At 36.4% G+C, this 24707-nt stretch overlaps 1 protein-coding gene across 8 annotated transcripts in view; it reads left to right on the plus strand.

Moving 5' to 3' along the window:
* Positions 1-24707, plus strand: part of LOC134658446 (protein held out wings) — an 87359-nt gene that overhangs the window by 45979 nt on the left and 16673 nt on the right. For all 8 annotated transcript variants that reach the window (XM_063514129.1, XM_063514148.1, XM_063514141.1 and 5 more), the window contains exon 2: positions 14475-14608. In XM_063514129.1, the coding sequence (XP_063370199.1) occupies positions 14475-14608 (134 nt within the window). The remainder of the gene's footprint in view (positions 1-14474; positions 14609-24707) is intronic.

Genomic DNA, 24707 nt, shown 5'->3' on the forward strand with positions numbered 1-24707 from the left:
AGTTTACTACCATTATTAGTTATTACATAACCTAATCCTACCGCTAAGCTGGCGTAGCAAATTGTAAAGTGAAAGAAATATACCCTTAAATACAGTAATTCCTTATTTTATTTTATACCACTATAGGGCCCCCGCTGAACCCGTAACAGTATGTAATAGCTATATTACATTTCCCAACTTTTGAACAGTAGTGTAGTAACAAATCTCTATAGCAGAATCCTTGACTTTTTAAAACAGTAACGGGCTTAGCCAAATTAAGCCCAAAACATAAAATGAAGATAATATAATTACTTACGTATTTATTTATATTTGTGTTAGAATGTTTGATACCTCTTGGTACTGTAAATTTACTTTGAACGGTTGGGGGGCTAATGATAATGGGTCAGGTCCATCGGAGACAATTATCAATAGTAGAGCTGAAATGAAAGAAGGATTGGATTCCGAAAGTAAAATTATGCTTTATGCCATTATGCCCATTTTATGCCATAATGAGCAATAGATATTTTTCTTTTATCTCTAATGATCTAATTAATCAATTATAAATGTATAAATAATCAGTAGTGAATTGAAACAATTTCAAAAGTATAATAAAATGTACAACAGATCATTTTGTTGCATTTATATGCTTTTCTTTATACTCTCTGTACGAATATGATCAGAAAGATCCAACAGAAAGTGGATAGATAGTTACACCTCTCAGCAGTCTTACGACTGTTCAAGCTGATCTATGAAGATATTTTTGGGCACTTAACAGAGCATTATAGACAAACTGTCGATCCATAATAACTCATGACTATGTTATATAAATAGTCATTTTCTGTTTTTCTTAGTACCTATTTAGAATTCTCGAGGTGTATGCATATGTACAACATACGAAGTACGAACATATGTCACTTACAAGTGATTTGCGGTTTTTATTATGGGATAATACACGAAACGTCACAGACCGATCCACATACATATGTGTGGTTTTATAATTCACACAGTCCCTAAATAAATGTTTTACATTATTTTACCTAATTACATGTTGTTTTGGTTTAAACTGCTTATTTTCTTAGATTCTGTAGTGGTGAGAAATACTAGAACAAATAATTGAAAGAATGTTACCCAACAGGATCATCTTTTTATATAAGTACCTCTAGATATTTATAATAAGTACTTAAATAAAATATTCCCTATGCCCATGTCCAGCAGTGGACGTCCTCTGGCTGATAGGATGATGATGATGAGGAAATAAATTATTAAAATATAATACAAAGTGAAACTTGTTGTAGCTAGGAAAGCAATTTATCGTATTTTAAGTGTAGGCTATATAATTGGTAATACCCCGTTTAGCATAATTAGCAAGTAAACAAGTGAATACTTACTTAGCTTAGTTAAGTACTTAACAATATTTTAAATAAGGGTACTTAATCCCTTCTAACGTAAACTATCTGGTGTTAAGTCACCATGTAGTAACAAATTTACTATATTTAGTTTAAACAGCTCCAAACATGTCTCAAGATTCTCCAAACGGGGAAAGAAGAGTTTATTCGGATTAGAATATGGACATGCAATCAATTACGCTTAATTGCATGCATGAGAAGCAATGCGAGTATATTTAAGGGTGTATGACATGAATAATAAATCAACTTGAGAATTTGAAACTAAGATTACAGGGTTAGTTACTTCATGTTTCAACAAATAGCTAGTACATTTATTTTTATGTTTACTTAGAATAGCAAAACTCTTTGAAGACCTTAGCTAAGAAAAATTAATAGTGTCAAGATTTTACTTACTGGGTGATGCCCAGAACCTATGACTATTGACACAATTTTAATAAAATGAAATTATGTATTTATTGGAATAAACGAATACAATATAAGAGAAAAATATGGCATCATAATGTCTTAAAACCTTGTCTTACGTATCTTAGACAAGTAACAAGAAAGTACAAGGTATTTTAGTAGCCATTCACATGTCTTCTTTCTTTTATGGAGGCTTTATATTTATATATCATACATTACTTAGATGCTATTTAGTACTAAAAGAGGGGGTAATAATATTTCTATATTTTCTTTACATATGACAATTATCATGTCTCACATTGGATAAGGTAAATCTTTACCTTATCCAATGTGAGACATGATAATTGTCATATGTAAAGAAAATATACTGGTGGGAAATTCACTGGTGAGACCTGCCCTTATGATCTCATAAGGGCAGGTCTCACCAGTGAATTTAATGTTTTAATATAATGGAGGGATGCTTCAGATAACTAGTCTGCTACTTTTGTTAGATACTTATTTATTAGATATATTTACATGTTCAAAATTTTGTATACAGTAAATCTTTGATTCTCAAAGTATTTACCTATTAAAATAGCAGACTCTAATTGTATTGTTGATAATTCCCATGTCATAGGAAGGAGAATTTTTATTTTAACATTGATCTACTTTAAGATGTCTCATAGCAACTTATGTTTAGTTTACCTTTGATGATATATAGAGATAGGTATCCATTATAGATATATAGATATATATGTATATTCTTACCAAAAAGACAAGTGCTTGTTTTTGGGTAGATTTTTGAGATATTTGGTTTTTACAAATTATTTAATTCTCTTCTCTAAACATCTACATTGTTTATTATCCAGAAATAAATACGAATATAATTATAGGATTAAACGAACTTACCTGAAGTGAAGTTCAATCCTGATTATATGAAGTATTTATTTCTGGATAAGGGATATCCCCACCCTCCTCGAGTAACCATGGATCCATGGTTACTTCCCAATTGGTGTATGAATACTCTAAACTATATGAAGTGTCATCGTGACAGTTGGTGATTTTTTCTTTTATGGCGGCTCTAAATTCGCGTACATTGGCAAGCGAGCGAGATGTACTACATTGTTAATTATCCAGAAATAAATACTTCATATAATCAGGATTGAACTTCACTTCAGGTAAGTTCGTTTAATCCTATAATTATGTAAGTATTTTATATAAAACCCTTGATCGTGTCTTGAACTATAGTAGCTTCTTGCGTTACGGACGTTTACTCTAAAACAACATTAAAAGAGAAATCTAGTTTCCAAACCGTAAACCCGTCCTGTTTGCGTTTGGGCCAGCGAGTAAACCGTGAAAAATAAATATTGAGCGATATATCCGCAAAATCGTTAGTTTGCGCCTGAGCTTTATAGCTATAATAAAAGAACCGTCAACTACAGACAGTGTTCGGAGAATAAATAATAACACAACGTGGCCTGCATTCTAAAACGCAGGCGCGGAACTGCGTTCATTGGTTCAGCTTTAAATTCGACACATTTAGCTGCTCGACCAACGTACTATTCATTCGCGTAAACGCGTAAATTCTTAAAAATAGGTTGTAAATCTAAGAGAACACTTTCTATTAATACAAATAATCTTCAATTTGTTTATACAGTGTTTAATGAAATGATCAAAACTTGTAGGTATTCCAATTTCCTAGCTAGATGCTCTCAGCTTGAAGTCATTACGCTACCCATGATCGTGCACTGTCTCTTGACTGGCTAACTTGAAATTGCACTTCACCGGTGTTTTCTCTTTTGAAAATGACAATAAAACGTTCTTAGTCTTATGACCGTCTAGAAAGTTATTGACAAAGTCTGTTTCTGTATGTATTTACAAGTGGGGCCTTAACCTGAAAAAAGGCTCGTTTGGAATCGCAATTTCAAACGGCCGAATTATAAAGGGGTAACAAAGAGTTAGAAGATGACTATATAGCGACATGTTTCACGTAAGATAATACAAACAAAAACGGGACGCCAGATTTTGAACGCCACTCGTTTCGTATATCAAGCGGTCAGCGGTCAGCCTAAAGGTAAGATTCCATTTCTGACCGCAGCTGCACTACTGGTACTGAACGCGTCGCTGTTACTGTCAATTTCTATAGTAAAATGAACATTAGTGCAGCTGCGGTTGGAAATGGACTATCACCTTAACGCGAAGCTCCAGACCGCTCTCTGTGTGCGCGGGCTCTTAAAAAGTGCAAACGGGCTCTTAAAGAAGTGAAATTTATCGAAACATATTTTTCCACCTGTGTTATGTGTTTCGAATCTAATATAATAAATTAATCACGTCAACGTACTGCTAACTCCAATTGAAGATTCTAATGTATCGTTTACTTTTTACTTCCGTGTACTTATTTGCCGTATATCAATACACAGACAGGTAAACTGTTTAAGTGCGTTCGCCTCTGCGAAACGAAACCGGACAATTTCTTAACCAAACTACTACAACGAATAAACAACTTCCCATGTTTTCTTTCACACTGCTCGTCGGCCGAGAACTTAACTGGCGTTCATAAATGTTAACGCTAAACTAAACTTGAATATGACACTTGCGTTTGAATTACGATAAAATCATTCGCTTCTTTTCTTAGTAAGTAGGTATATCGTATGTATGTATGTATATACTTTATTGCACATGGAAATAAAAACACGATCGTATCATATATCGTTAGTCGAAATTATGCATCGGTGAAGCCCTAACACAGTCATTTTCTCAAATACATATTATACAATTTATCAGTATACCGTATCATCAGTATTTTGTACACATAATCTGTGCGCCCTTTGACTTTGCATATATTAAGATATCACGATAAAAGCATTTCAATCACAACAGTCAGGCCAACCTGCTCTAACATTTCGAAACTGGTTTCCTTTTGAGAAACTTCAGCCATAACCCATATCAGCCGCAAATACATTTGACATCTCGGCCTGCGTCTATTTGCATTATGTCGGGACGTACTCGAGGATAATAATATACTTTTATCTACCCAAATATCACCAACCCTCCATGATGCGTCCAAGAACCACACATTATGACCACCATAAAAATATACTGTTTTGTTAGAACAAATTTCTTATCTGTAACAATATTATTATTGCTAAATAATAACATCGATTTCGTTAATATTATGCATTCAAATTTCGAACATCTTTGAAATACAAAGAAATTTGATTTGACCTCTATTCTAATATCAGTCGAGATGACGTTTAGTTCGGAATGAATTGTTAATTTTCAAACAAATTTGACAAATGTCGCACGTAAGTAAGATATCGAACGATATGATAGTTGGGGCCGACTCTAGTTTGTCTCTGAATTAAAAAAAAACTATGACAGCTGCCAGAAAACTTTTCAATACTGCCATTACAGGTTAAAATTTGTTTTATTGCATAAAATTGTTCAATTTGTTGAATTTAAACCATAAAATGAGCGATCAAGATGATATAGATATTTCGGCGACGCCTCCTGATATCAGTGACAAAGCAACTAACGTTATAAATGACTTATTACCAGCTAAGTCAAGGAAACAATACAAAGGAACATACTTCTGTCCGAGCTGGGCAAGTGAATTATAATAATTGCACTATCCAAACTGTAGGTAAATAATTATTATTGTTCTAAATCAATTTCTTCATTTTCGCATTTGTTTTCTGTTTTATTTTACTAATAATTATTGTTAGTGGCCCTGAACAACACCGCGATGCCGGTCATAATATGCGGCTCCTGAATGCATCATGAAGGCTTATGATATGTGGGTAGATAAAGTAGTGTATGTAACTGTACATAATTAGGCATTAAAACACTCGTGTGATCCTTTTAAGAAACTCACTTCGTTCGTTTCTTAAACCCACACTCGTGTTTAATGCCCTTCATTATGTACAGTCACATAAACTACTAATTCATTCATATTTGAGTCATCATTAATGCAAATTTCTTCACCGTTCTATGAATGCAGGAGAATAACAATAAGCCCACGCGAACGTCTTAGTACTTCAATCAATCTCGTGTCACTGCTGCATCGACCGCTTCGGGTAGCTTTTTGCTGTTGTAAATTCATAAGTCAAAATTGTAACGTCATGTCTTTGTAGGGACTGCATGGTTACTGACAACTGACACTGATCTACTCTTACGTTAAGTATACACATGTATATAATTCATGTAGTGCCTACACTACACACACTCAGCTCATCCGTTGCGGGACAGGAAGTCTCTTAACTCTTCTGTTAACGTTTGCATCTCGAGGTACTTAAATTATGGAGAATTGAGTTTATAATAAATTATTAATTAATCAGTTCATAGAATTATGTGTCTGTGTTCACTTTAATAAAATTCTAGGAATCTTCAAAGTAAGTTGATAGTGCGTTAAAATCTTGAGGCTGTTTTTGAGGATGATTTTCTTAGCAACAAAACGCCACGTATCTCGCGGCGACCGTATCGATGGCAAGTATATTTGTCTTTCACTCACTACCGTTCCGGCACCCTGACCTGACGTATGCCGGCTTCATTATCTAGCCTCCATTCATCATTTCAAGTGTGATACATTCAATTTGTACTTTATTGTTATTCATCCGACATTAATCTAACAATGTGTTTTGATTTATGCCTGGGTTGATCTGGTAATTTGTTAACCTTTTTTCTTTAATTTAATTATTCTTAGGTATTTGCTACTTAGTTTGGTACATATACATAGGTACTTATGAAAGAGGTGTGCTGCTAATGTTCGTTTTCGTTGTGGACGACCGAACCGAACTGCTAGCAAGATAGATAACACTTACTGGAAGTAGGTAGATACCTAGCGAAATAATGCACATTCCATTGAATGTATAACTAATGTAATTGATGTAAAATTAGTAATTAATGGCCGTGATAGCGTGAGCGATCTGTGTTTCGCCGGGGCAGCCGAGGAAGGCGCAAACTAACCGTAGCGGCGTACGCGCATGGCTGCTTCGCGTGAGAAAACTGCGCTCACACTATCCCAATTTTGCCATTATCACATTTACCTAGAATCTTTGAACCTAGTTACCTAAAACCGTATTTGTGTATTAATTACACAAATACGGTTTTAGGTAACTATATTTTTCTGTATTTCATTAATCTAGAGATACCTTTATTTCACTTATGTCTCTGTATGACAATATATTATGACTCTACTCAAAGTTCATAATTAATTTTAAGCTTCTTCCTATTGTTTGGTTGAGCTTATATTTTTTTGCATACATGTTTACACAAACTCACACGAGTTTGGTGACATTACAATCTTTGAGAAGTTTTTTTTTAGATAGGACCACTTAATATCAAGCTCGCCTGATGGCGATGATAATGGTGGAAGATTGAGTAGGTACTAACTACTAGGTCGACGAAGATGCAAAAAAGGTAGACGTCATAAAATGATTTTTCTGTAATGTATGATTTATATAAATTATACGCGGTGCAGCTATTTATTGTAGACGATTTTTCGAATTATTATAAAGATCATCTTAAGATAATAAGACTGGGCCTACGTAAAGCATGCACCACTTGCTGTCGACTCTAATTAAAACGTCCCACTGTAATTTCTCCGTCTAGACACTAACCGCAAACAACTTCACTTTGTTATTACGATGCACCGAGCACTTACATCCGCAAACATCAGTTATGGTTGTCGTGGAAAAAATAGCAGTTTCCATAGAGTAGCACTAAGAATGAAAGTGATTTTGACACCGAGTCTATGCTACTTGTGCATGCAATCAATGTGTATGTGAAGTCATTGGAACTAAAAATGCAGTAAAGTAATTAACGTGATTTAAAGGTTGATTAATAAGAGCAGTTTTCCAAATTAACAGATTATTTTGGAAAACTGCTTTTTTTAAGCCGTAGAAATTCGGCGTCAGCTCTTCTTGTACCAGTCTATTCGTTTTGTAACCAGAAGGAATACAAGCGGCGACAATGATTTTCTATATCCTATTTTTAAAGTTTATCTATAAATGGGTTAGAATGTAAAAGATCAAGTTAAAGCGTGGGTTTGTTGGAGGGGCAGGGATGAATCTGTTATTTCACTGCACTTAAGATTGCCAGTGGGCCATAAAAGTATTCTAATGGGGATCATGAAGCAAGCGTAGGCGTTAAGTTGGACGTAAAAATCCAATCACGTAAGTCAAAGGTTTCAATTCCGCGTGCCGATGGTATCATATGCCTTAAAAGCGACTGGCTACATTTATTTGCGTCTATAATAGAATGAGGGAGTCGGGATTACGGATGCAAAGAGGCGACTCGCAGGCTGCCATTGTGGATGGTGACAATGGAGATTGCATTATCTGTAACCAGAAAGCATACGTGCGCTCCAGGGAGGAATTGTACTTTGTTAATGTGATTTAAATATAGATGACAGGTATGATACAATATATCACAGACGCCCTGTTTTCTTATATGTATGTATAAGTATCTCTCTCTTGCCACCCTTGTCCTCTGGACTGGAGAGGAAATACTGGAAGGAGTTGGAGGAGGCCTTTGCCGACAGGCACACTGAACTAAGAGACTTCATATAAATATTCAAAACTAAAATTACTACTAAAACCAACAAATATGTTCAGAATAAAGGGCTATATAAATAAATAAATAAATAAATGTATAAGTATCTAAGCAAAACTTTCTTACAATTAAATATACAAGTACGGAGCGAGCTTTATAAATATTAATTTATTCTGTATTATAAAGTAATTTTGTACTCTTATTTATTAAAGTGTTTTAACACATTAATTGCCACCCAGCCAAACAACGCGCCAGACCACAAAAATTTCTTCATATAAAGGTGTAATACCACGATCCCGACTATCGGGTCGTTCGGTCTGGGAACGAAATCATATAATACCCGATATTCGGCTTTTCGGCACTGAATGTGTTAATAGCTTCAAATTACCAACACCAATTGACGAGGCTGCGGTTCTAGTAATCTGAGGCAGTAACAACATGGGCTAACATGGTGTATCATGTGTGTATTATTTGCAAACCAGTGCCTCTTGGAACAGGCACCTACTGGCTTGGACGGTACCTACTTGATTTCAAAGAATATTAGGTTGAAGCGGTTAATACATACTTTTATTTAACGTATTTACTGAGAATCGACTGTAATTGCAGAAAAGCCACATACTCGTACTTTGGTAATTTCAACACAGAACGGGTACAACACAACCCCGCTCGTACTCCTTATATGTTGTTTATAATAAACACTGCAATACCTGCGTGGCTAGCTAAAGTAAATAAATCATTATCCCATCAAGCGTCAGCACTTCAAATGCTTGCGCAAGTTTCCGAGTCTTAGAGGTGACAACCTCTCTGACTTGAACTGGGCCCGTCAAGTGAGACTACATTAATCAAACCAAAAATGTATACGAGAAATGACAGGCGGACAGCCCCCAATATCACCTGTGTCAAAACACAGCCTATTAAATTCAGCCTTTGTTTTTGTTTAGAAGCCTCATTTACTACACAAAGCTGTATTGTTCGAATGTCCATTACAAGTGTTTCGACACCCGTCAACTCTGTGACAAGTTTGAAAAGTTTTTTAACATGCTCTGACCTTGCTATGTAGACCATCAGGGGATTCAGCCAGAGCCAAATTGATTCTGTTGTCGAACTTGTCGATAATTGTTTGATCTATTGTATCGAACTTGATAAGTGCCGAAACGAGCTTGATGAGTTTTATGATTATAATTTTTAAATTAAAATATCGCGCAGTAATGTACTTACATCGATAGAAATATTAGTGGCGAAATAGTAGAGAGGTACCTTTTAATTATTCTTAAATAAGTTAAGCAGAGTTAATATGGACGCCACGTCACACTACTGCTAGTTCTTCGCATAAAGGTCTCTGCCCACTACACCGTATTATAAAATGACCGTAGTAGGAACGTGTCAGGCAAAAAAATATTCTTTGTATTAAAAAGTATGAGACTATGCCCACTAGCCCGTTCCGTCACCGACCATAACCGTAGCGTGCCATGCACCGACCGTCAAAAATTGTCGGCGAGGATATTTTGCCGGTGCCGAAACGCTACGTGCATGGCACGCAACGTTGCAGAACGGTGCGTGCAGGCGGCGAAACGGTGAGCATACGGATTATAGTAGTCCGTATCGCGATACATTCCGTGCCTGATACGTTCATAGCACGGTCATGGTATGATACGGTGTAATGGGCAGAGGCCTTAAAGCCACATTACGTCAAATAGGTAGGTATTGGAAAAAGCCATAAACCTTTTGATCCTAAAAGCATGAATTTATATGCGTGAGAGGGTGGCAATTAAATACATAATCCATTGGCGATCACACGTCGCCGTACGGGTTAAGGCTTGTCTACCCGGCGTGACCCTTATATGGTGTGAAAGCGGCGCATTGTCGCACGCTGCGCTGGACATACGCCTCTTATCTGAGAATCGGATGTACATGTACAAAGTAACATGTATGTGGTATGCTAACCGGTTTCACGTAATTACCAAAAGCTGAGTTTTGTTTTCAGTCGCAACGAGTGGAAATATACGCTACAATGTGCACTTACGAAGAAGGTTACCTACAGTACAGTCTTCTATCTTGAATCTTTATATGCCTACTTGTATCACAGTAGGAAATCAGAAAATAACCAATGAGACAGTGCCAATTAGCAAAACTATTTTCAATATGTTTATGTCATATTGTGACGAGCTTTGGTTTTGCTATTTAAAGTCAACTTTGATCCCAGAGTGGTTGTGAGGTTTGCGCTGTCTTCCCGTCGTTTCCTGTAACAAATTGGGTCTTTCCTTTTTAGACGCCTCTTTATTATTATTATTTATTTTATTTCTGTGGCCAGAAGTGTACATAAATTATTTCAGATTACAGCTATTACTACTAGACCGATGTATATTTAATTTGTTGAATACCTATACTTTTTAAATACGATATTTTTGATTGATGTTTGAAGGTACGGTAATGTACCTAGCCTACCTTACTTATAATGTCAAATAAAGTATTGATTGTAATAATAACGTTAATGATTCAATATTGTAGTAGAAAAATTAGTTAATTTTAGATAAACGACGATCGAAAAACGATATATATCAATCTCTTATTTCGCCGTAACGCTTAAGATAAGATAAGATAAGATAAGATAATCGTTTATTTGATAAAACACGAGTTATACATAAGATGTCAATATATACAAATTCAGTTCTTTACATGTCTGGCTGGAATTTCAGCATTCAAATATTTATTACAAAATTAAATTACAAATTCAGATCATATCGTTAAGCACAAATTCTGCTGTACCAAAATAAAACTACAAACAACATCCAATTTACTCGCACTCATTGTGCGAGTGTCAAGATTTGACACACTTTTTATGCACATCGCACAAGCATATGATGTTTCTTATTTGGACGCCGGAAATCATCTGATGACTCATGATATTCTTATCGGGTAAGGGCGATAACGTTGAATACTTTACGGTTACAAACTAAGGAAGCTCTTTACACAGATTTTGTTAAAGATAAGATATATGATTGAGGTCACTATTCAAAGTTATTTAAGTACATACTTTAACTATTAATATCTTTCTAAATTCTCATCGTGAATTTTTTGGGAAAATTATTCAAAGATTTTTCTGAAATTAGGAATGTACTATGGCTTTAGGGGGATTCTGCTAGTTAATAGGCGGATCTCAACTATAGATTAAATATGATGTTTTATAACAATTGCATTACCGTAGGTTGTATATGTCGCAGTCGGATCGTATAATCCGCCGTATTACATTACGGCTAGCCACTTTACAAAACAGAGGCGTTTTGAAATGCGGCGGTTCGACGATTAGCCGGATTGAATGCGGCTGAATGAAAATCCGCCGGAATGTATTCGGCGCCATACGTTCTTCAACACGGCTAGCCGTAATGTAATACAGCGAGTCATTAGCCGCCGCTTTGACAGTATTTAGTTCCCATTTTTAACACTCTTGGCGCTGCCTGACATAACAACAACAAACTATGAAAAACGCTGGGGTGTCCATCAAATCTGGAGTTCGTCGGACTGTTTCTTTTCAAAAAACATATCCTTCGCAACTTAACTAGACGGAGCCCCGCTTCGCGGGGCTCCTATTTCTGAGCGGTTTGCCCTTCGGGCATCTGAAGCTACCTAACGAACCTAACCTACCTACCTATTGATTTAGTGAGACGTCCGTGAAAACATTACACTTTGGGGAAAAAAGCGTAGGTAGGTAAGTAGGTTAGGTTCGTTAGGTAGCTTCAGATGCCCGAAGGGCAAACCGCCCAGAAATAGGAGCCCCGCTTGCGGGGCTCCGTCTATTTAAGTTGTGAAGGAAATGTTTTGGAAAAGAAACAAGTAGTGCGGTGGGACCATGGCACAGGGCGGACACGCCATACATCGAAAATCATTGGCGTTTATATGTGTGAACGGCACGTCTGTACACGCGTCATTGTGTGAGTAAGTCGCTTAGGGCTGAATCTCGTGCGGCGCGCGGGAGCCAAGGCCGGCCGAAGTGACACGACGAGCCGCCCGCTGCATTGGATAATTCAACCGAAATATGTTAACTAATGTTTAAGTTTAATTACGCTCCAATTGTTTTGTTACGCCATTATTATATTTACTTACGTTATTGTTGATACCTATTGATTTTATATAACATACATACCCCCGGAAAAAATTCAATAGGTATTTATTAATAACAGAGATTGAATAACAAAATAAATCAAAACTCTAACCCTAAATTAGCCTTAAATTAACCCTAAGTTGGATCTCCATAATATAAATAAATAAATCAATAAAAACGCGAATATTCCGAGCATAAATTCTTTTTTGTGAAAATAGTGTAAACTAAAAATAAAACATTTACAAGTAATATCTGTGTAGGTATTTACATTAAAATGTTAACTTAACAATGTTCCTAAATTCAACGAACAAAAAATCGGTAGGCGTGTATGTATGTGACGTTCGATATTATTACCTATTATTATACAAAAGTTTAGCCTTATACACATTTCGTGTATTTTAAATTGAAAAACTTGATTACTTATTTCTAAAATAACACACACACACACACACACACACACACACACACACACACACAGGGTACACTCGGTACTCGTACATAGTGCCAGGGGGGTGTCACTCCGCAGTTTAGGTACATTTGGCCGGCGCGCCCATCGGACAGGCGTATGGCAGTGGGCTGCCGCTCGGCGTGCGCGATAGTCGTGTCACGTGGCGCTCGCGCAAAATTGAAAATACACAATGGCTTCGAAACTTACTTCCGTGAGAATCAGGCATACTATCTCCGGATAAAAAATGTATGTTTACATAATCAACGTTTGTAATTCCTACATATTTATCTTAAAAATAATAAATCAGTGGGTATAGGTATAAAAACTTGTCAAGTGATAACCCCGTGCCGACACTCACAGCTCGGTCATAAAACTGCGGCGCGCAAAGGAGATTCACGGTTCAAGCGCGGTTATAAGTTTCAATTTTGCTTGCAGGCGGCGATATAGGTGTAATTTTATACCTAAATCTGACTTTTGTGAAGGAGTGAATTTTCTGTACGGTAGTACTATGTTATTCTGTGATAGTGCAATAGACCGGCATTTTGAACTTTCCGTCCGTCATCGCGTCGCTAACCGAACTGAGCGCGCGGCTAAAACTCTGCTAACTGCTGTCGAGAGGCGAGGTAATCCGAGTCGGGGCGGGGCGGTGCGTGTCCGTTCTGTATGATAATACTATTACTTATTCTGTGACCATGGTAAAAATAAATTAAATTGCAAACATTGTCAAACTCTGGTTACGTAGACGACCGAAAGAACTGGTCACTCTACAATCTAAATAGTAGATACGATGCCGCTAAACGTAGGCCGCCTTATTGAAGAACGTATCGCAATGACAATCCGGCTAATCGTCGAACCGCCGCATTTCAAAACGCCCCTGTTTTGTAAAACGGCTAGCCGTAATGTAATGCGGCGGATTATACGATCTGACTACGACATATATACCAGCTAATCGCAGTGTGTCATATAATTATGAGGTTCATCTATTGGTCCATTGATTACATCATGTCATGATCATGATGACTGATCAAAGACTTGATCAAATCAAAGGGGCGGTCCGTATGATGATAACAATGTCGTCATACTTTAGGTTGGTAGTTAGGTAGGTACCTTGAAAGTCAACTATGCATACCTATAATTAACGGTTCGATAAGCCTATACTTATCCATTCCTTGGTATACAGTACTTAAACTTTCATAATTAAGTATTGCATCACAAGTATCACAAAACACAAAAATAGTCGCAAAGTACCTAGTAGTAGTTGGACTTTAAGTAATACCTATGTATTTTAAATGGAAAACCTGGTGAATTGACGCTAAACTGCTGGGTCCCTTGAGATTTCAATTATCCAGGATTCATTGTAGTTTAAATGGATTATTTTACGTAGCTATTTGCTATAAACATAATAATTGGAAACGTTGTATTAGCATTCCTAGAATTGTAATAAGGTCTCGTAAAACTAAATTCTCCGCGCCACATAAACATCACGAGGCCAGGCAAACGTTAGGGTGGCATTCTAAAATTATAGACCTAAATGACATTTATCTACGAAATTAAGGAAGGCAATGCGGGAGAATTCACGATAGTAATAGATGTATTCTTTTTGTTTCAGAAATAGCAAAAGTACGAGCGAGTCTATTCCAAATAAATGGCGTTAAGAAGGAACCACTTATTCTACCAGAAGCAGAAGGCATGGTCACAACACTCACAGAAAAAGTATACGTGCCGGTCAAAGAACATCCAGATGTAAGTGTAGTACTTATTACCCAATAGTTTGTAATAATCTTCCAAATAAAATCATGAGACTTTTCACAAGCTAAATATCAATAACAATAAATAATATCATTTGGTCTTCCGAGAAAGTCCAATTAAAACTGTATCTGTGGAAAGTTAATGGTGGTGCGGGTAGGTTAAACGTGCCGCTAGTTTTATCCATATATAGATTTTGCTTAGCATTTACTTTTACACTGATCAACACTTAAGTGATTCCGATGTAGCTTGAAGATCTTAGTTGTTTTTTAGAAAATTAAAAATACCAGAATGCTACATAATTTAAATATTCACTCATATTCAGTTAGTACTTATTTAGTACTAAGCTTGTAGCCGCGATTCCCGTGGTTGCATGTATTGTGCATGATGAAAGCCATGTTTTAGTCGAAACAAATTAATAACTTTCGTACTAGTTACAAGTAAATCAACCAGAACTGGATACGGTTCGGTATTAATGTTATTGTAAACAAATTCCTCTAGTACTATAAATCTGTCTCGGACAGATTAAATGAGAGATTGTTATTCATTCCTGTTGTTAACAAGAGTAGCTCCGAGTATGAAACCTAACACTGCTTCAGGGCAGTCATTCCAAAAACGGCTGTCGGTAAAATTTGTCTCAACATTTTTAGTTTTGTATATGGCAAAGATTGTTTTGAACAGACTTTCGACGGCTTACTAGAATTAAGTGCGATAGTCATACCTGCATGTCGACACAAGGTGGTCAGCTTGCTACATTTGGTGACTGATGTCAGGGCTGCCCCGCTATTGCTTCGAAGCGAATAATTATGTTATAGAATTCCAATTTCTAATGTGTATGGTATTGTAAAAGCTTATTCAAGCGCATGTTTTAATATTTTGAGTTTAATGGTATTTTGTTTAGTGAACGTCCAATAATATCTTTATAAAGAGTAAATAATGTTGTCCCCTGCCACACAGAACTCGGCCGACATCCATGATTGTGTGTTGTCCATTCATTCGCATCATACCGTTCCAGGCTCATTTGCAGAGCACGTTTCTACAAACCTTTATTCGGTGTTCAGAGTTCGTTGAACCGGATGACACATGTTCGTGTTACTATTTAATTAAATAACTTTTTATTCTAGGGATTATATCGATGATTATGTATTGTGAAAAATATTAAAAATCAAATATATACCTACGTAAATTTTAACTTCGTTGCATAGTAAATACAATATAATTATATATATTTATTTTATGTTTTTTGTATCCATATTTTTTTAATATGAATACTTTCGAGACGAAAATTCTGTATGATTTTACTATAATATTCAAATAATGTCAATAATCTTGCTTTTAGATTAAATTGTCTTAAGGGGACTCTGCGCTGTTGGCTTCGGCCCCCACACACCCAGTTCGAGATACGGAAAAGACATACGAATAACAATAAAGTAAAAACCTTGCACAATCAGTAAAGATTTCACTAAAATTCAAATGACAGGAGAAGTATTTTCTAGAAATACACACACATGAGGTAATCGTGATCGAAGTAATGGTTTCTTGTTACCATGGCTGAGAATGGCTAATGGCGGTGAGAACCAGGGACAATTACATCCTTCGGCGGTTCTTAGTATTGGTATAAGCAATGTCTATGATTTATATAAATTAAATGAAGAAGCGTTTATGATTAGTAGGTACATTTTGTGCCTTATTTGGTTTTGAGTAAAGTTGGAACCATCACTTAGATATTCACAGGTCCCGACTGTCCTGTTTTAAACTACAAAGGTCTACAAGAAGAATAGGAAGCTATGGATAGGTATTAAGCTGATATCTCATTAATATTATTGTGCTTTGCATAATTAAATATATGTAATGCACTGTTTTATAATTATGTAATGTAAGTAGGTAATTTATGCAATGAATTCAAACATGTGTGGTGGAATAAACTATTTAATACAGAAGTTCTTTGTAAAATTAAACTAAATCCTCTATGTGTATTTATACCTGTCACTATTGATTCCATATACACGTAGATCATCTAGATAATTGTCAGGAATTCAACAATGTGAACGTAAATCTTAAGATAAATTGAACGTTGAATGATATTGATTGTCGATCAAAAGGGCCGTACAAGACATCGGTCACGTACTGAAATCATGATGGAATCGGTCTTAACGATGTGGATGTCGCGAGTCTAGGCAGACCTCTCAGTGCTTATTTACAAAATAAGCGATGACATTCGTTCAACATCTTATGCCCTTAAACAGCTTAATATAAAGCTTATTCTCAAAATAAACTTACTTCTTAGCCTGATCGACATTTTGTAAAATTGCCCCAAAACATGATTCACCTTTTCCTAGTTGCAAAAACTGAACTGTAAACATTTTCGTCCACGAAAATAGACCCAAGAAAATTTGTACACATACAAATATTGTAGAAACAATAGTTTCGAAACCTTGCTTCCAATGAATAATACGAAAATGTTTTTAGTTTTGTGACTTTAACGTTCCTCTTTATGGGTAGTTAACGCTTTTATACTCGGCCGCGCACACGTTTCTGTTCAGTTTTCGGAAACAAATTCCAAACCGTAACATCATTAATGTTGATGATTCGTGCACTACATTTTTAAAGACTGTGACTAAAATCACATCGCAATTGCAACTCTTTAGCCATCATATCTGAATGTTTAATGCTAGTAGCTCTTAAAAAGGTTAAATGCGAAACCTACGATTTCATCTACTGTCGACGACGTAGGTAGTGAATGTTATGCAGGGCACACACGACGGAACGCAGCTACGCTCAATCATAGTTGTATCGCCTTGACGGGACCTGGTTTCCAGGACTTGCTTCACTGGTAACTAGTCAAGGCAAGATAAACTGCAATAGTGTTAATATCGATGCAATTTCAAAAATACATCGTTTTTAAACTATTCTAATGTCCTGAGTTAGCTATAATAATAATGTAATGACCCTTGTAAATTTCAATTTTAGCAAAGTACAAGTTTTCCATTAGCTTCTGTGTTTATTATTGTTTGATATTAACCAAGTTTTTCGGCCAAAATTCACATGGAAAAGAAGGCACATCTTCAGCAGGTATTCGAATGAAGATATCAGCTTGCAGTATCGTAATATTTTTATGATATTGGCATTTTAAGTACCTTTTAGTACCCGGCTATTAAGTAACTTTCTAATTAAATTTCGAATTTATTGCTTTACGCGCTTGTTCACGTCATCGTGCACGACGCCTACAATACATACTTACATTAACAATATACATACTTAATATGATTGTCGATATCGACGTAGCGCGTGTCCCCGCGCGGAAACTGCGTCTCCCCTTATAGGGAAAGGCGCGTTATTAAATCCGACCATATCGGTGGGCCCGTTACTTCGACTTTTTGCTGGCCATCATGAGAAACCTGCCAGCATGCGCATGCGCTCACCTACGGCGCTAGCTGATTCCTTGTAAGCAATGCCGAAGAATAATGAAAATCGTTCGTCATCGCAGGAAGCAATGAACGAATAACTGCTTTGTATAATTATTAGCCATTAATTTGTTAAAAAAACGCATGTTTATGACTTTAATATTACGAAGGGAAAATCAAGATAATTATTGTCAGTATTTTGATTGGTATATTTATATGTTGCAGACAAAATAAACGATTCTTGAGATCGGTAATGTGAGGATGACAGGGACCTATATGTTAGCTTCTACATTTTCTTTAAATGCTAAATATCTATTTCAAAAACGATGCATGTTAAGTATAAATTAATAATTCCTGTAGTGATTATCGATAGCGAATGCCTAGAATGTTTATTATTTATACGATATTCTTGTTTTCATAAAACATATCAGCAGACGGTATGCGGTTTATCATTCGCGAGTGCAAACATCGGTAAAAGCTCGCGAATGTGTTTCAAACATTAAACACTTTCAGCTACCTAAAACTACGTAGCTATAGCGTATGTACCTACGGTACTAGGTGTTCATTGCACGGTGCACTGAGGAAACTGGCACTTGGGCGTTTTATTTTTGTTGTCCCCTACACTTTTTTTTCAAATTTGGCATTTTTTATGTTATTTCTACTCAGAATCACGAGCTCTTTCTATCCTAATAGGAGAAAAAAGTGTCCTAAGGTTTTTATTTCCATTACGTCACCATTTTTCATAGACTTTGTATGGCGGTCGCGGAATGGAAAGATCGAAAAATGTATGGAAATTTTGGGACACTTTTTTTCTCCTATTAGGATAGAAAGAGCTCGTGATTCTGAGTAGAAATAACATAAAAAATCCCAAATTTGAAAAAAAAGTGTACAGGACAACAAAAAAAACCGGCCAAGTGCGAGTCGGACTCGCGCACGGAGGGTTCCGCACCATCAACAAAAAATAGAGCAAAACAAGCAAAAACAAAAAAAACGGTCACCCATCCAAGTACTGACCTCGCCCGACGTTGCTTAACTTCGGTCAAAAATCACTTTTGTTGTATGGGAGCCCTACTTAAATCTTTATTTTATTCTGTTTTTAGTATTTGTTATAGCGGCAACAGAAATACAGTCATCATCTGTGAAAATTTCAACTGTCTAGCTATCACGGTTCGTGAGATACAGCCTGGTGACAGACGGACGGACGGACGGACGGACGGACGGACAGCGGAGTCTTAGTAATAGGGTCCCGTTTTTTTTTTACCCTTTGGGTACGGAACCCTAAAAACGCCCACTTACGATTACGGCTGCCACAGAAATCTACATTGCGTTTAGATCTTCTCAACTCAGGAAGTTAATAAATGTTTTGGTTATTATTTACAAGTACCTACAAGTATTAAACGTCGACATTGGGATGGTAAAAACGGAATCCTTATATTTTCGTCATGTCCGTCCGTCCGTTTGTCACTTTATTCGAAAACTATAAGATATAATTTTATCAAATTTGGAATTTTGGATGTATTTTGTGAGCCGTTACTTGATTTAGAATTTATAATTTGTAAAAATACTTATAATTATTTTTAGGGAGGCATCGGTATCTAGGTATGGGGCGCTATTCATAAATTACGTCATTTCAAACATGGACATCGGATGATGGTAGCATGACGTAGGAGGGATGATCATTCGAATTATGATCAAAAATCGTCAAAAATAGATGACGTAATTTATGAACAGCCCCTATATGTAGGTGCATGTAAGTATTTCAAAGTTAAATAAAGGTGACAGTCCATTTCCAACTGCAGCTGCACTACTGCTGCGGCGTTACTGGTTGACTAAATACACCCAAATTACCCAAATGAAATTAATCCAGAGGAAAAATTACTTGTTGTAAGCTAACATTTTGAAATTATCTTCCCCATCTTCTTGGCTAAATGCGTGACGACCGCAACAGCACACAGCAACCCGACGTGAGCGGGACTCATGTAGCTTGTGAAGTATACGGGGTGTGCACTTGATCCACCTACATCACGTAGGTACCTACGTGATCCAGCCAAATCCAGCCGGCAGTGTCAGTCAGTGGAGAGTAGGTACTCGGCCGTCAGAAACGTGCGGACACTGCCGGCTGGATTTAGAAGTCTACGATAAACGTCCCCAGGTAGGTTCTTTTATCAGGTCTTTCATTGGTTTTTGCAAAGTGATTCGTGGGTTCCGGAGAAGGCGATGTGACACGTCGTTCGGTATTAGCAAAATATTACAGATTTATCTTTCTGAGGTTCAATTAAAAGCAATTTAACTTAAAGGTATAAATTAATAAATGCATTAACTCCTTGCAACGTAGTGGCAATATTCTCCTTGTTAGAACTACTTCTATCTGTGACCAAAGACATTTCAGAGCAGATGACAGATTTGACGTGCGGTCTGCAGCCGCAGTTACTATAATACACCAAACATGCAAAAATCACCATGCTACGTGCAGTCGGTATTGTCATTCATTTTATTATGGAATTTAACAGTTAGACCGACGCGTTCAGGCCGCCGCAGTAGTGTCGGAGCAGTAGTGCAGCTGCGGCCGGAAATACGTTAAAATGACCATATTACATGCAGTCGGTATTGTCATTTAATTTACTATGGAAATTGACAATCACACCGACGCGTTCAGGCCGCCGCAGTAATGCCGGAGCAGTAGTGCAGCTGCAGTTGGAAATGGAATGTCACCTTAAAAGTACCTATTTCAAAAACTACATGTAGGCACATCATTAGAAGGTTTTTAAAAATAACATTAAGGTTGCTAATAACTTTTTGATTAAGTGACTACTTTGGAAATAATCACTCCGAAAGTGAAAAAATATTATGTTTCTCCCCTCAAATTTTGAACCGGCCGAGTAAAAAATTTGTGCCGCGAATATACGCCCTTTTGCTTGTATGAATTATAGGTATTGTACGAAGGTACGGAGATACGGAACCCACCCTCCATGCGTGATCCGAAACGCACTTGGCCGGGTTTTCATACAGTCACTTCTAATGTGTGTAGAGAAACATGGCTTTCCTACAGCTGAAAAGTGCAAGAATGAAGATAATACTGTAGTTATGTTATTCCTCGCGATTGCAGAATGTTGCATGTTGCAGAGATTTTGGACAATCGTCGTATGTGGGCGTCTGGTGTTTATCTTGTTACGAAGTAATATTTTCTGTATTTAACATTTTTTTATGGCACATTTCTTTTGTATTAACCTATAACTTACGCAGAAAATGCCTGCGTGGGTTGTTAAAGCATGTCTCATTAAATACACTGTGGTAGCATAAATATGATTCTTGTTTTCTGCCACACTTAGATTATTTTTCTTGCGTTTGTATTTTCAACAGTGTTTGTTATTTGTATTGTATTATAATTTTTGTATTGTATTTAGTGACGAAACGTAGTATAAACTAGTGATGCAGCACAAATCCTAATGAAAATTCTCCGGTTTAAAAAAATAACTGTAGATTTAATTATAAGCATTCTAAATAAAATATGTATGCAAATTAAGTAAAAAGTTTTTTTTTATGCAATGAAATTATTAAAAAAAAAATATTGCACATGTAGCGTTGTGTGTGCTTGGCTGTGACTGTGACTAATTTACAATAAATGAATATGACAATGAAACCTAACTTTACAAAACAGTTTAACACTTTCAGTGCCAAGCGCCCCATTTCGAGTATAAAATAAACACACCTGGTGTGTTCTTGGCAGTGAATGTGTTAAATTTTATTTTCATTAAAATAATGGACGACCTGATGTAGTGAATCTCAAGACTATTAGGTAGGTATAATTAGCCTAAACACGGCCACGATACATTGTTTCATTGCGTTCTGTTGATCAATAAGGGCCAACTTGCACCGAGGTTAGCCACTAACTCTGAGTTAACCGTTAACGCAGGGTTAAATTGTACTGTACTTAACCGGTTAACCCCGAGTTAGTGGCTAACCCTGGATGGCGCAAGGGGTCCTAATGGCCTGGTATGGTCTTCACGTTCAGTTCCATTTTACCTGAAGCACTTTTTTGGGAGTATACCTATTTAAAAAAAAAATAAGAAATTTACAAACTGATTTGAAATGAAGGGGTCCTATAACCGCGGACCTCTGACTTGTTTGGCTATTCGCTCCTCTAGCGTTCGAACGTGCAAAAGAAACACAGAGGAAAATATGAAGATATAACAACCGCTTTTTCGTGGTTTTAGCCACATGAGCCCTGAGGTGCCAACATTTATAAAAAAATAACAATTTGAGAACTGTTTTTTAACATCAGTAGATATATCTGTATGTTGCTTTAAGTATTTAAACCTTTTATCTAACGTTTATTGCACGTACCAACTTTTGTACTCGCTCAACAGTGACAAAACTCGGTCTAGAAACAAGGATACTATGTAATGTATCACCTACATTAACGGTGATAAGTGCAATTGGCCCGGCGGCAATGAGGTCGATCGGATTGGTCATGCTCCGCAGCGTGGTCACGGGTCACGGGCACCGCTGCTCTCGTTGGCTCCCTGTTTCCACTTTTGTATCTTGCGTCTTTTACTCGTTTCTCGGGTGCGGCATTTAGGTAACCTACTTGTCGTGAATACAATAGTCACAAATTTTTTGGATGAAGCAATATTGTCTATTAAACTAAACAAGTCGAATTATTACTTAATTATATTTCGAAGAAAAAAAAAAATCTTATCCAGTTTAATTAGGTATGACACAAAATACGAATCCATTCTGCATTTCACTACTGTTTCGATATTGTACCAACATAAAACTGGCATTTCAAATTTAACAAAATTATATACATTAATTTGCAGTATATGTATTTCTTATTACTAATTAATTGCATAATTAAAACGCTTCGTGATGACACACCTATAATGACTAATAACTAATTAACAGTTAAATTATTTATTACCATCGTGTTGATCTGTTGGACATTCAGGGTCTTTGTAAAGCTTTGATTTAAACTTTCACGATTTTTACACATTATTAAATTGCACAACGGTCGGTCTTCTCCGAGACCACGGGGACAACCCCGTTCTCGAAACGTCGGAGGTAAATCTTAAAACTTAGATACGCGATTAAGTCCCGTTTTGCAATCTTTGTAAAGCTATGTTAATAATCTATGAGCCCGAATATTTTATATAAATTATTAGTAGACGCGAGTATTCTTTAGCCGCTATAATACCTTACCTTACCTTTTCTTCTCAGCAGCTTAAATAACGTACCTACTAAGAATTTTTCTGTTTAAATAAGATTGAATCTCCAATAATCATAAATTTTGAGATGTATAACAGGCAGGGGAGGAACTACTGTTCCAACAGGAGTTGACAGCAGTCGCCGTGGAGTTATTAATTAGTAGTTCCAAAATAACTAACCACTACTTTAATTCTAGGCTGTTTTTTTTATACACATTAGGTAACTACGTACCTACCTACTATTCTAAACCGTCTTTGATGTATGAAATTATTATAAATATTATATTTATTAATAAGTCAAAACAACAAGAGATCGATCGTGACTAATTCTCAGGCGCAGCTTGTTAAGTCATTAGTAAAAATGATTTACTGCTATAAAATAATGCATAATAAACTGCAAGTTACCGTTTACATTGTTAACTTGGCGCCTATTATGGTGAGCCCGATTTGATCTTATTGCTTGTTTGTTTTTGATATATATTATAAATTGTCTTTTGTCTCTCGGCCGTTATGGGTTTTACTAGCGGGGAGAAAACAGATTAAACGAGCCGCTGGCATATAAATAATTATGCACCGGGAACGGTTATCGACATGGTTCTGTGACATTAAGAATTTGATCATAATAATATAGATATGATAACTAAAAATTGCATTTTATAATATTGTTCCGTATCCTTTAGTAGTCATTCGACAAGAATAATTCTAAATATACTAAATAAAAGTAAAAAAAAAAAACAATAATTTGCCTGGGTGCATTATTTGTCGCCAAGACATAAAACGATAAAAGCCAACCGGTAATTACTCATATTACTCGCAGGGTGTATATTACGAATATAAACCCAATCGGCAATCGGAACCCTTGATCAAGGAAGCTTCGACGTGCATTCTGAGACCGTCATACCGCCGGAGGCAGCAACGATATCTCGTCGTGACCAATCGCTGTACGACAATTATGTAGGTATTAACCCATCAGTCACAATGTGGGATTGGCAACTATCTGGTATTAATGACTTGTGATTGCCAGCCTCGGTCAATAGTTCACTTGTTCGTTGTATTCAATAAGTAATAGCCATGACGTGTAATATGCGATTAGTATTACTAGGAGTAATCCTATTACCTGCTGATTTGTGGTCATTGTGGAATTTGATGACAAACTGCAAGAAGATCGTGCGGATAAGGTGCGAATTAAATCTCAACGACCGAAATGCATAGCAAGTACATAGTAAAGATCGCATTATTGAGAGCCTTAAATAGCTCTTGCAGGCATGGAAGTAATACTAATTTCATACTAGATTACGTGAATAGTTATAAAAGCAAAGAACGCCAACGCGTAATTATCAATCAAATCAAAATAACTCAGTAGGTACCAAGTTTATATTTGACTTATTTCATGCACCCTAAATGTATGAAGAGTCAGCAAGCGTGCAAAATTGGATCCACCTTCCTCGGTACTTAATCATTATGTGTGTCCATGTGCGTATAATCAAT

Source organism: Cydia amplana, chromosome 2 (genome assembly GCF_948474715.1).
Source record: "Cydia amplana chromosome 2, ilCydAmpl1.1, whole genome shotgun sequence".
NCBI lineage: Eukaryota > Metazoa > Arthropoda > Insecta > Lepidoptera > Tortricidae > Cydia > Cydia amplana.